This window comes from Saimiri boliviensis, chromosome 6 (assembly GCF_048565385.1).
Source record: "Saimiri boliviensis isolate mSaiBol1 chromosome 6, mSaiBol1.pri, whole genome shotgun sequence".
NCBI classification, from domain to species: Eukaryota; Metazoa; Chordata; class Mammalia; order Primates; family Cebidae; genus Saimiri; species Saimiri boliviensis.
This window is the reverse complement of record NC_133454.1, coordinates 42,714,523-42,728,284: the sequence shown is the minus strand read 5'-3', so window position 1 is coordinate 42,728,284 and position 13,762 is coordinate 42,714,523. Positions and strand designations below refer to the sequence as shown.

General features: G+C 35.0%; 1 protein-coding gene across 2 annotated transcripts in view; it reads left to right on the top strand.

Annotated features, from left to right (window-relative positions):
• GUCY1A2 (guanylate cyclase 1 soluble subunit alpha 2) overlaps nucleotides 1-13,762 on the top strand; it is a 325,806-nt gene that overhangs the window by 70,519 nt on the left and 241,525 nt on the right. For both annotated transcript variants that reach the window (XM_039471375.2, XM_074400512.1), the window contains exon 4: nucleotides 1,902-2,620. In XM_039471375.2, the coding sequence (XP_039327309.1) occupies nucleotides 1,902-2,620 (719 nt within the window). The remainder of the gene's footprint in view (nucleotides 1-1,901; nucleotides 2,621-13,762) is intronic.

Below are 13,762 nucleotides of genomic sequence, written 5' to 3'. Positions count from 1 at the left end.
CTACACTAGAGAACTGGACAGATAAGTACTATTATTATCAATTCTGGCTGACATTATTGTTAGTGAATGCAACGTATGTTGAAGAGCAGTCTTGTTACCTGGCAATGTGAGATGAGTGGTGATATTTTTATCTTAAGAGGTGACTTTTTCAGCGAGTCTTGAGCATCCAATCCATGAAACCCAAATTAATATGAAATGCTTATTAATAAAGAGACTCTTTCTTACTTAGGTTTTCTACTCATTTTCCTATCACATTGATTTTTAAGAAGTTCTTTGTCAAAATGACTTCTTGGCTACTACAATTTTTAGACTCTGTAGTAACCTCTTAAATAATATTAGATGTGCTTTGACTCGAGTTTAAAAATAATATTATTGACTCTGTTCTTTTGCCTCACTTCTGGTTGGGAGGAACACTCAGGGAATGATAAAAGTGGAAAGCAACTAAGCTGTAGACAGTCCGGATTGCTCTGCACTCTAACAGGGCACTAGCAAAGTAACCTGTCTTTTTCCAGTTCTGCCTAATATGTAGAACTTTCTAATGAGTTGAAGTAAATGGGGCAAGAAAATATGAATATGTAAACTACAAATATTGATTTCAACCAATGCTAAAGGAGAAGTAATAGAATGACTTTAGGTAGAAGTTGTCTTTAATATGCAGACCAAAATCTTTTATATGTGTTATAGTCCTCCATGGCACATAACTTCCCTCATTTTTCCTCAGATCATCCTCAAGGGTGGATCTTGTGATCACACGTGATCCTGCTTCTTATTACTATATAACACATTATGCACACTTAATTATTTTTCATGATAATATCCAGTACTATAAGGTGGAATTCCTTTTGCCAGGGCATCAGGCGGTGATTACATATGGAGAAAACTTAACAGCAACCTTTAGTTCTGTCTCATCAGATTCCTACTCCTTTCTTGGCTGCCCTCACTTTTGTGGATGAAAGAATGCAAATCATTCCATAGTTCTACCATTATTATTTTCCTGTTTTGTCTCCTTTTCCCTGAGGTCTAGCTGACCTGCATGACTTTCCCAGAGATTTCTAATGTAAGGCTTTTATTTCTACCAGATAGCTTGATGCCTCGCTTCGCTCATGTGCCATAGATTTCTTCTCTGGTTTATATTTCCCACTTAATACATGCATTTTGATAAGAAGTAAGATGATAATATGGATGGTATGTGGATATAATATGTAGGCAACTTGGATATTCTATGAAGAATGGGGAAGTCATTAAGAAAAAGAAAAATTTGTGATAACTACTGCAAGGCTATTGAAAGGTGAACAGCTAGATTAGCAGCATTTTAAAAGTTGATGCTCTGGGAGTTAGGAGGATGGAAGGGATAAACTGAGGATTTTTAGGGCAGTGAAAATGCTCTATGTGTGATGATAATAGTGTATACATGTCATTATACATTTGTTTAAGCCCATAGCATATACAGTGTTAAGAGTGAACCCTAATGTAAACCATGGACTTTAGATGATAATAATGCATCACGTAGGTTCCCAGATTGTAATAAATGTACCACTCTGGTGGGGGATGTGATAATGGGGCAGGCTGTGCATGTGTGGGGGCAGAGAGATTTGGGAAATAACTGTGCCTTCTGCTCAATTTTGCTGTGAATCTGAAACTGGTCTAAAAATAAGTAGTCTATTTAAAAACAAACAACAAGGTTGTTCATTAACATTTTAGAAGCATCCTGAAGATGAACTGAAGTTTACTTTTTCTGATTTGAGCTGAGTGCATTAACCTATGTGGAAATTTGTGGGTCCAGGAAACATAACCTTTGTCACTTCACTCAGTAGTTACCTCTTTTGATAAGCATTTAAAAACCTATAAATTCAATTATTTATATTAAACTTCACTAACATTTGCTTCCTGTTTACCTCTAGGTTTGAAGTTTGAGGAAATTCAAGAAAGATTTGGTGAAGAGTTCTTTAATATATGCTTTCATGAGAATGAGAGAGTCCTTCGAGCTGTAGGTGGCACTTTGCAGGACTTTTTTAATGGCTTTGATGCTTTGTTGGAACACATTAGAACTTCTTTTGGAAAACAGGCCACTCTGGAGTCACCATCTTTCCTATGCAAAGAGCTCCGTGAAGGTACTCTCATGCTCCACTACTTCCACCCTCACCATATTGTGGGGTTTGCAATGCTGGGGATGATTAAGGCTGCAGGAAAGAAGATCTATCGGCTGGACGTGGAAGTGGAACAGGTTGCGAATGAGAAGCTGTGCTCTGATGGTTCAAACCCAGGCAATTGTAGCTGTCTTACCTTCCTTATCAAAGAATGTGAAAATACTAATATCACAAAGAACCTTCCACAGGGAACTTCCCAGGTTCCTGCGGACCTCAGAATTAGCATCAACACCTTCTGCAGAGCCTTCCCCTTCCACTTGATGTTTGACCCCAGCATGTCAGTCCTTCAGCTGGGGGAAGGTCTAAGGAAGCAGCTGCGGTGTGACACTCACAAAGTGCTCAAGTTTGAGGACTGCTTTGAGATCGTATCTCCAAAGATTAATGCCACCTTTGAAAGGGTCCTGCTGCGACTATCTACGCCATTTGTGATTAGAACCAAGCCTGAGGCTTCTGGCTTTGAAAATAAAGACAAGGTAAGTGGCTATGGACTTGAGACGGGTGATGGGAACTAGAAGAGTGGATAATTATTTCAGTAAATTACATGCTGGCTGTACTTGTAATTATTTAGGCAAGAGAGCATAAAGTGCCATTTAGAAGATTACTGGTCCCTGGATGTATGTAAAAAGATTTGGCCCAATTCCCAGCCATTTTGCATAGTGTCTGCCTCCTCCATTAATTTATTTCAGCATATAAAAAGAAGACATTTATTAATACTAGCTATAGCAATTACAAAAATGATAGAACTCACTAAAAACCTAATAATATAAACTCATGAATATTTCCACTGACTATAGTCAAACTGTGAGAAATACAGCATTTCAACATTGTGGGGTGTGACTGCAGTATCTTTAATATATATGCTAAAAGCTACCTTCACTTTGAATATGTTCTTTTCTAAATTTCATAATCTAGAACATCTGGTTTACATCCTATTTTTGTCTTAATAAGCAGCATAATGTGTTCCCTAAAAGTTGAGAATTGACTATCTCAAGACTTCTTTTCTATTTAAATTTTAGTATTGAAATACAAATTCAGCCGGGCGCGGTGGCTCAAGCCTGTAATCCCAGCACTTTGGGAGGCTGAGGTGGGTGGATCACGAGGTCAGGAGATCGAGACCATCCTGGTCAACATGGTGAAACCCCATCTCTACTTAAAATACAAAAAATTAGCTGGGCATGGTGGTGCATGCCTGTAATCTCAGCTACTCAGGAGGCTGAGGCAGGAGAATTGCCTGAACCCAGGAGGCGGAGGTTGCGGTGAGCCGAGATCTTGCCATTGCACTCCAGCCTGGGTAACAAGAGCAAAACTCCATCTCAAAAAAAAAAAAAAAAAAAAAAAAAGAAATACAAATTCATCACTTTAGAACATGATCCCTAGTGGAGAGAATAAAGTGAACACCAGAAAATTGTCGATTTCTTTGAATCTCTTTTGGGAAATGTGTGTTATAAATTATAAATAATTGATGAAAAGATACCAGAAAGAAATCTAAAAATATTTGGGTTTAAATGAACATTTTGTCACTCAGGTAACATATTTTAAAAAGTCAACATTAAAATAAATAATAAAATGTAAAGAAAAATAAACCATGACTTTTTATGTTTAGTAATACACTTTCAGTGATTTTAAAAAACCCACTAATTTCCAGGAGAAAATTTGAATGTAGAGTCATTCCGTTTCTGGTAGAGTAGCTTTTCAACACTTTGTACCAGGGTAAATAAAGTTCTTTTTGTCTGTTCAGCCTATTTCCAAGCATTTGGGGGAAGCTGTTAGCTATTAGAAATGACCGGTTGCTCTGGGCTAAAGGAAAGAAGTGTTGTTTCTTGATCGATGATTTTTATAATTTTGAAGTTCAATGGAAAGTTTTAAAATAAATATTAGAGAGAGATGGCCAGGCAAAGTTGCTCACACCTGTAATCTCAGAACTTTGGGAAGCTGAGGTGGGTGGATCACCTGAGGTCAGGAGTTTGAAACCAGCCTGGCCAACATGATGAAACCCCATCTCTCCTGAAAACTCAACAAAATGAGCCAGGCATGGTGATGGGTGCCTCTGATCCCAGCTATTCAGGAGGCTGACGCAGGAGCATTGCTTGAAATTGGGAGGTGGAGGCTGCAGTGAGCCCAGATTGTGCCCCTGAACTCCAGCCTGGGTGACAGAAGCAAGACTCTGTCTCAAAAACAAACAAAAAAATTATTTGGGAAAGATAGAATGATGCTCATTTATACAATATGACTAAATTAGGTGATTTAGGAATTCAGTGTTTTTTATCATATAAGTTCAGTGACTTGACAATATCTTAAGGATAGACCTGGATTCCAGTTTGGCACATCTGGATATTTCAGTCTGAATGAATTATTACTATTTGATCATATGATGATGATTTAATAAAATTTGTCACATATGTATATTTTATATATATATATATTTATACACATATATTTATGTTCAATGATTACCCATTTTGAAGTCCTTTAGAATGGAAGAAACTTGTTAAATGTGCATTTTTGTTCTCATTTGTAGTTGCTTTAAAATACATTTTTCTCTCTCTTTAGGGAACATCAAAGCTATCAGTTCTGTTTTACAGAAGTACAGTATTTGGCTAAGAGAATTTGAAACATTTTTGGCCTTTAAAATTGACGATGGTATTTTTGGACATATGTTTGAACTAGAATATATGATTATCAGTGTTGTCGCTTTGTATATTTTATAGATTTGAGAAAAAATAATTCATTGTAAAATTACTGCTTCAGATTTTTCCCCCTTATATTTCATTTGGCTTGTATTTCTATTTAATTTGTATACCAGAGTAAGAAATAGACATAATGAAACGATGACTCAAATGTCAAGGCCCCCTGCCAATTCCAATAATAAGGAACTGTGCTCATTGAGGAGATGCAATTATCATTTAAACATGTTAGTAGCAGTTTAAAAATAAAGCAATAGGCAGGATTTTCAGTTAAAATAAGGATAGAAATCAACTCATCCTTATATTTATTTCTGCTTACTGACCTGAGTTTGACAGAATGGGACATTTGGGAGGTTACGTTTGCCCAAATTGAAACTACGGTCAGTGAAGTTGTCATGTACAGTTTTACCAGATAAATAATATTTTTCAATTAGTATGTCATCAGTCTTCAAATTTACAATTTATTACAACATGGAAAGAAGAAAAGTCAGATGTAAAAATTGTATTTCTGTTGATAAATTTGACTTTGATCTTTATTATTTTCCCCCTAATAGCTCTTCTCATTAATGTATACCTCTATTGTCTGAAGTCTCTAATTTCTTAGTTAGCTTTTATAAGAAAATGCAATTTTAAAATGACTTATGTTTATTCCTTATTCTAACATTGAAGGCTCTCATAATTGAACTATTTTGTCTGTGCATTTAATACCAATGAAACACTACCTCTGCCATAAAAAAAAAAAATCAAGAGCTAATCATGTAGCTGTATGACAGTTAAACATTTGCAGATTGAACTGCAGTGCTTTTGATAAATCATGAGCTTTGTGATTTTCTGTTGTCAGTCACAGGTTAATTGCATGACTAGAGGTGGAAAATGCTCATGAGCAGTTTTGTGAGATAGAAATGAATGGAAAGCCATTGTCCTAGCCTCCAAAGTATTTGCATCTTGGTTTTGCTGTAATGAGCTGTAAAGATGCAAGGGTTGGTCATCAGAAGCAAGAATGTCACCTAGGGGCGTCTGATACAGTAATCAGTAGCAGGCTTCAATAGTCTTGAGGTTAGAAAAAAACTCTTCCAGATGGCTTGACCATGCTTTGATTCCTCTTAGTTTCCTCTACATTTTCTCTAACTGATCATCCATGCCTCACATATTCTTCTCTCTCCCTCTCTGTTTTCTTCTTTTCCCCCTTATAGTATTCCTGTGTTTTCATCCTTCCCTAAACTCAACTTCCATTCATCATCTTCTTTCCTTATCAGATGTCAAACATTATGTATGAATGAATTAGTTGCTTTTTAAAAGTGCAGCAGATTCAGTATAGAGAATAAAGACTGAATTAATTCATGTTAATTTGCACTGTTTATCTCTTTTGCCCCATTTACATCAAATATTGTTCTGAGAATTTGGAAATGTATTGCATAGATCTTTTGAATTACAGGACATTATGGTGAATTTGAGATTTTTTTTTTTTTTGCAGCTTACTGAGCAGTTTGCAGGTTAATATTTAGTCAATGTAAACGTAACCCACTAATATGAATTACAAAGCTTCTATGTATAGAGTGAATCTTGTTTGTGAATAACATTCTTAGAAATCAGATTAATAGCACATGGCTTCCTTCTCTGCCGTCTAAGGTCATGATGTGTGGTGAAATACCAACAGACTGAGAGAGAGGTATCTCTGACAACCATGATCTTAGTAAACCTTTTTAATGTTTGAGCCTCTGTTTTATACATTGGAAATTAATGAACCTAGACAAATTAATATTTTTACTCCTTTACAAATCATACTTAGCATATATACATATATATGAGGTCAATTGATCATGAAAATTTCTTTCTTTTTTTAAAAGTTATTTTTATTCTTGGAGATGGAGTCATGCTCTGTCTCACCCAGGCTGGAGTTCAGTGATGCAGTATCACTGCAGCCTGCAACCTGCGCCTCCCCTATTTAAGCGATTCTTCTGTCTCAGCCTCCCAAGTAGCTGGGACTATAGGTGTGCACCACCACACATGGTTAATTTTGTGTTTTTAGTAGAGACTGGGTTTCACCATGTAGGCCAGGCCGGTCTCAAACTCCGGACCTCAGGTGATTCACCCACCTTGGCCTCCCAGGGTGCTGGGATTACAGGTGTGAGCCACCACACCTTGGCATGAAGCTGTCTTTCATCTCTATGTTTCAGTGAATTCAGATGCATTTTAAAAGACAGGTGGGGAGAATCGGACTTATCTACCATGAAGAGCTCATCTGTCATCAAGAATTAGTTAAAATAATTCTCTGACAGTTTAGGCTGCCTACCTCAAAGTTATTTGGGAGGATTAAATGACATAATCCATGTACAATTCTTAGCATCTTTGACCCCAGGGTTAAGCACTGCATAAATGTTCATTATTGCTGCACCTCCTATTATTATTAGTGTTTCTTTCCACCTATAACGTTCTCCCTATCTAGTCCCCTATTCATTTACTGCCTTATATGATATAGCACCAGATATCAGTAGGTTTGATAATTTTAGAGAAATATTGATCTCACCTAACATCTTCACAAAATATGCCTTGGTCCCTGCTGCTTGCCTCCTTAATAAAGACTAGAAGACCACTCGTAATACGTTCTATAGGTGCTCTGTTTGGATTTGCATTTTATTTACATACTCTCATCATTTTAAAATCTCTGGTCTCTTTGTCATATTCATGAAGGTTTGGAATCGAGTTTTCATTACCTGTATCTACTAAGGTCTTTTATGTTCATTTATCAGAGCATTTTGCAGTGACTTTCAAAATAAAATGGATGTGTTAACTTAGACACAACCTGAAGCAGTAATGAATTTTGAGAAACAATAAATAACATGAGTTCTTTTGACATTTTTTTTTTTTTTTAGTAGCAACGCTTCAGAGAACTTTAATAACACCTTGGAAGAAACCCAACATTTGAAATACACCATCCCAGGGACAGAGCCATAGCATTGTTACTCATCTTCACTTTTGTTCTCAGCGTTGGAACTGAGGAAAAACATTACAAAAGCACATTTCTGTTTAATTCCCTGAAATATGCTCTCATTTGTCTTATTGATTAGAAACCACAAATGAATACCGGGAAACAATTTTCAAAGAATAAAGTAGGAAATATCTGGTTTTCTGTGGCCAAATCAGTTTTCAAAATACTCTTTTATCTTTTGTAGACAGTTGCCCATCTTTTTCTGAGGCGATGATTGAAAAGTTTTTAAACATATTTATTAATGTTACCATACCATAATGAAACTGTTGAAAGACAAGTTTCATTTTGCTGTCAAGAATACATTATTTGACTTCAAATTTAATTTAATTTGAGAAAGTGTGAGCAGTTATTTTTCGTTCAGATAATAATATTTAATATTGAACTTTAGTTTTAGTGCTGAACAGCTTGACATTAAAGCTTTCTCTATACATTAGCCAAACAGAGACATGACTTAGTTGAAAATTATCTGGGGTTCACTCTGTTCCTGTAAGTATGAACGAGACCATTATTTTTAATTTGTGTGTTGCTTACATTTCTCTAGAACTGCTCTCTGATCATTGCTCTTTTTTCTTTTAATGTAATTTATTATTTCTTAATAATTTGAATTCTATATAGATCCAGTGGGCACATGTATGGGTTTGTTACCCAAGTATATTGCATGATGCTGAGGTTTAGGGTTTGATTGATCCCCTCACCCAGGTCCTGAGCATAATGCCCAATCGATTTTCAGCTTTTGTCCCTCTTTCCCCATCTAGTCTTCAGGGTCTGCTGTTGCCATCTCCATGTCCACGAGTACCAACGTTTAGCTCCCACTTTTAAGTAAGAGCATGTGGTATTTGGTTTTTGTTCATGTGTGTGTTAGCTTAGAATAATGGCCTCAAGCTGCATCCAACTATGCATGCTTTTAAATAGTTGCATAGTATTCCATATATATGTACTACATTGTCTTTGTCCAATCCACCATTGATGGACACCTGGATTGATTTTATGTCTTTGCTATTGTGAATAGTGCTGCAATAATCATATGAGTGCAGTTTCTTTTTAGTAGAATAATTTATTTTCTTCTGGATATATAACTAGTAATGCGTTTGCTGGGTTGCATGGTAGCTCTTTTTAAGTTCTTTGAAAAATCTCCCAACTGTTTTTCACAAAGGCAGAACAAATTTATATTCCCACCAACAATGTATAAGCATTCCCTTTTCTCCACAGCCTTAGCAGTATCTGTTGTTTTTGAGTTTTTAATAATAGCTATTCTCACTGGTGTGAGATGGTATCTCATTGTGGTTTTGATTTGCATTTTTCTGTTAGTGATGTTAAGCTTTTTTTTAAATATGTTTGGTGGCTGCTTTTATGTTTTATTTTGAGAAATGTCTGTTCATGTCTTTTGCCTATTTTCTAATAGCGTTATTTTTTGCTTGCTTAAGTTCCTTATAGATTTTGGTTATGAGACCTTTGTTAGATGCATAGTTTATTAGATGAATAGTTCTCCCATTTTTTACGTTGTTTACTCTGTTCATTTCTTTTGCTGTGCAGCAACTCTTTAGTTTAATTAGGTCCCACTTGTCAATTTTTGTTGTGTTCCAGTTGCTCTTGGGGACTTAATAACAAATTCTTTTCCAAGGCTAGTGTCCAGAATGGTGTTTCCTAGGTTTTCTTCTAGATTCTTACTGTTTGAGGTCGTACATTTAAATCTTTAATCCATCTTGAGGTCATTTTTGTTTATGGTAAAAGCAAGTGGTCCCATTTTGTTCTTCTGCATACAGCTAGCCAACTATCTCAGCACTGTTTATTGAATAGGGAGTCCTTTCTCTATTGCTGATTTTTTGTCAATTTGGCTGAAGATCTGATGGCTGTAGTTGTGTGGCTTTATTTCCAGGTTTTTTATTCTGTTCCACTGGTTTATGTATCTGTTTCTGTAAAAATACCAGGCTGTTTTGGATATTATAGCCTTATAGTATAGTTTGAAGTCAGGTAATGCGATGCCTCTGGCTTTGTTCTTTTTGCTTAGGATTGCTTTGGCTATTTGGGCTCTTTTTTGGTTCCCTATGAACTTTAGAATAGCTTTGTTCTAGTTCTGTGAAAAATGATAATGGTATCTTGATAGGAATAGCACTGAATCTGTAGATTACTTTGGGGAGTGTGTCCATTTTCATCATATTTACTCTTCTAAACCATGAACATGGAATGCTTTTTCATTTGTGTGTTACAAAAATTTCTTTCAGCAGTATTTTGTAGTTCTCCTTACATAGACCTTTTACCTTGATTAGGTGTATTCCTAGGTATTTTATTTTATTTTATTTTATTTTATTTTTTTGTAGCTATTGTGAATGGGATTGTATTCTTAATTTGGCTTTCAACTTGAACACTCTTGGCATATAGAAATTTTGCTGCCTGATCATTGCCTTTTAAAGTAGATTTGAGAAACTGATATTTTGATGCAGATATTAGTGATGTTCATGCTGGTTCTGGGTTTAAAAAAATAGTACAGTGTTAAAATTGCTGGTTTTTTTTTTTTTTTTTTTTTTTTTTTTTTTTTTTTTTTTTTTAATGAACCACACAGGAGGCTTAATGGCATTGTTCCTGTGTAGTTACTTTATTTTGTACAGTCAGAAGAGACTGTACATGATTACATGATAAATTATGTATTCCTAATAATCATCTATAGGTTTTAAGTGTTTATTTTGCTGTATTTAATTTTTGTTAACAAGAAAATTGTAGCCCTGAATATAACAGGAGGTACCTCCTATTGGAGATCAGATTTTGTTTAGTTCTATTAAAGGTTTGTAGGTTCTGAGGGAGAAAAATCGGTCCCTTTGGTTAAAAATCATACAGAATCTTCCATTAACTGTTCCTTTTGTGTTTAAATTAGAATCATTTTGTTTTAGCCAGTGGCTTTAAGTCTTAGTGAAAAAAATACATGTTTTGAATGTGTTGCCTACCTCTTCATTTTTGATGGTTCCCTCTTTGTTCATATGTACATTTTTGGTAAGTGTACAGTGCAGTAATTTTTAGTAAATGTATTTAATAGTACATCTATGACAACAGTGTGGTTTTAGAAAACTGTATCACCCCCAAACCTGTACCCATTTGCTGTCAATTCCTGTTCCTACCTCTAACCACTGGCCTATTTTTATCTCTATAGATTTGTTTCTTCTAGACATTGCTTACAGATTTCCTACAGTTAGTTGCCTCTCTCTTTTTTTTGGATTGGCATCGTGTTTTTGAGTTATCCATATTGTAGTATGCATCAACAGTTTGTTAATTTTTCCTGAACAGTATTCCGTTGCATGGATACACTACAGTTTGTTTATCCATTCACCAGTTGATAGCCATTGGATTATTTCCAGATTTTGGTTATCATGAATAATGTTGCAGTGAACATTCACATACAAGAGTTTGTGTGGATATATTCCCATTTCTCCTGAGCTTATTTACAGGACAAGAATTGTTGCATCATATAATAAGTTTATGTTTAGTTTTAAAAGATATTGCTGAACTGTTCTTCAAAGAACTTATGCCGTTTCCCTTTTTTTTGAGATGGAGTCTCTGCACTGTCACCCAGGCTGGGGTGGAGTGGCACGATGTTGGCTCATTGCAACCTCTGCCTCCCAGGTTCAAGTGATTCTCCTGCCTCAGCCTCCCAAGTGGCTGGGACGACAGGCACATGCCTCCACACCTGGCTAATTAAAAAAATATTTTTAGTAGAGATGGGGTTTCACCATGTTAGCCAGGATGATCTCAATCTCCTTACCTCATGATCTGCCCACCTCGGCCTCCCAAAATGCTGGGATTACAGGGGTGAGCCACCGCACCCAGCCCATCATAGCCTTTCTAATGAGTGCAAAGTGGTGTCTTAGGTTTTAATTTATGCTTCCCTGATGACTAAAGGTGGTAAACATCTTTTCTTATACTTTTTAGTCATTGGTATAATTTCTTTAGTTAAATGTCTAGAAAAATATTTTGCCCATACTTAATTGTTGTTTGCTTTCCTATTAATAAACTGTGTTAAAAATACACATTCTAGATATGATATTGTCTTTAAAAGATACTGCCTTTGAAGAACAAGTTTTAGCAGTTTAAATAGTAATATAAACAATATTTTCTTTTATAGATTATGGTATTGTTATGGGATTTAAGAAATTATTGTGTAATTCAAAACCACAGAAATTCCCTTCTTTATTTTCTTCCAAAAGTTTTTGTAACTTTAGCTTGACATATAGGTTCATGAATACATTTTGAGGTAATTTTTGTATATGCCATGAGAGCTTAACTTGTTTATTTTCTCCCTTCCCCTTTTCTCCACTCCCCTCTCCTCCTTTTCTTCCCTCCCTCACTCCCTTCCTCTCTCCCTCCCTTTCTTCCTTCCCTTCCTTCCCTCCCTCCCTCCCTCACCCCTCCTTACCCCCCTCTCTCATCCTCCCTCCTTCCCTCCCTCACTCCCTGCCTGCCTGCCTGCCTTATTGCACCTGCTAGAACCTTCATTGTAATGTTGAAAAGAAGTGGCAAAAATGCACATCCTTGCTTTTTTCTGAAGTTAGGAGAAAAGCATTTGATAATACCATAGGTATTAGATTGCATGTGGTTGTTCGTAGATGTTCTTAATCAGGTTGAGAAAGTTCTCTTTTATTTCTACTTTGCTGAAGCTTTTTATTAAGAGTGGGTGTTGGATTATGTCAAATCTATTTTCTGTATCAAGATTATTATGTGGTTTTGCCCCTTATTGATATCTGTTAATATGAAAATTAATAACAAATTTTCATATGTTGAACTAAACTTAAAATCTTGGCATAAACCCCACCTGGCTCTGGTGTATTAACTTTTTTACACGTTGCTGGATTTAGTTTGCTAATACTTTGTTAAGGATTTTTCTATCTATGTTTACAGAAAATATTAGTCCATAGCATTAAATATTTTTGGTCACATCTTTAGCCTCAGATAATGAGTTAGAAAGTGTTTACTCTTCATCTTTTTCTGTAAGACTTTGTGTAAGATTGGCACTGTTTTTTTTAATGTTTGATAAAACTAACAAGTGAAACCATCTGAACCTGGGCTTTTCTTTATGGGATAATTTTAAATTACCAATTCAGTTACTTTACTTATTACAGATCTTCTCAGATTTTCAGTTTCTTCTTGAGTTGGTTTTGGCAATCTGTATCTTTCTGTGAATTTGTCTATTTCATCTAAATTATCTAATTTGTTGGCATAAAGTTGTTCATAATATTTTAATATTATCTTTTTAATTTCTTTAGTGTAGCTAGTGATGTCTCCTCTTTCATTCCTGATTTTGATAATTCATGTCCTATCCTTTTCTTATTTTATCTTGGTAATATTTGATAAAGATTTGTCAATTTTGTTAATATTTTCAAGGAAACAGAATCTTTCTTTTTTTAAAAAATTATGATTTTCACCCACTTGTCTATTATTTGTGTTCTTCTTGCTTTAGCCTTAATTTACTCTTATTTTAGTTTTTTTTTAAATGCAGAAACTTTTGAGTTGAGATACTCAAAAGATATTCTTTTCTTATATGGTCCCTTAAATAATGAATTTTCCTTTAAGCATTGCTTTAGATTTATCCCATAAATTTTAACCTATAGAGTGTATGTTTTTATTTAAATCAAATTATTTTCTGACTTTTATTGTGATTTCTTCTTTGACAAATTGGTTACTTGGTATTATGCTGTTTAATTTCTAAAAATTTTGATTTTTTTTCAAATTTCTTTATGTTATTAATGTTTAATTTCATGATTGTCAGAGAACATGCCTTAAACAATTTTGATCCTTTAAAATTTATAAATACTTGTTTTATTATTCAGCATATGTTCTATCCTGGATAATGTTTTATACGCAGTTGAAAAGAATCTGTATTTTCCTGTTTTGGAGTTGAGTACTCTATAAATGTCAGGTTAAACTGATTGATGGTGTTAAGTCTTTTAAATCTGATA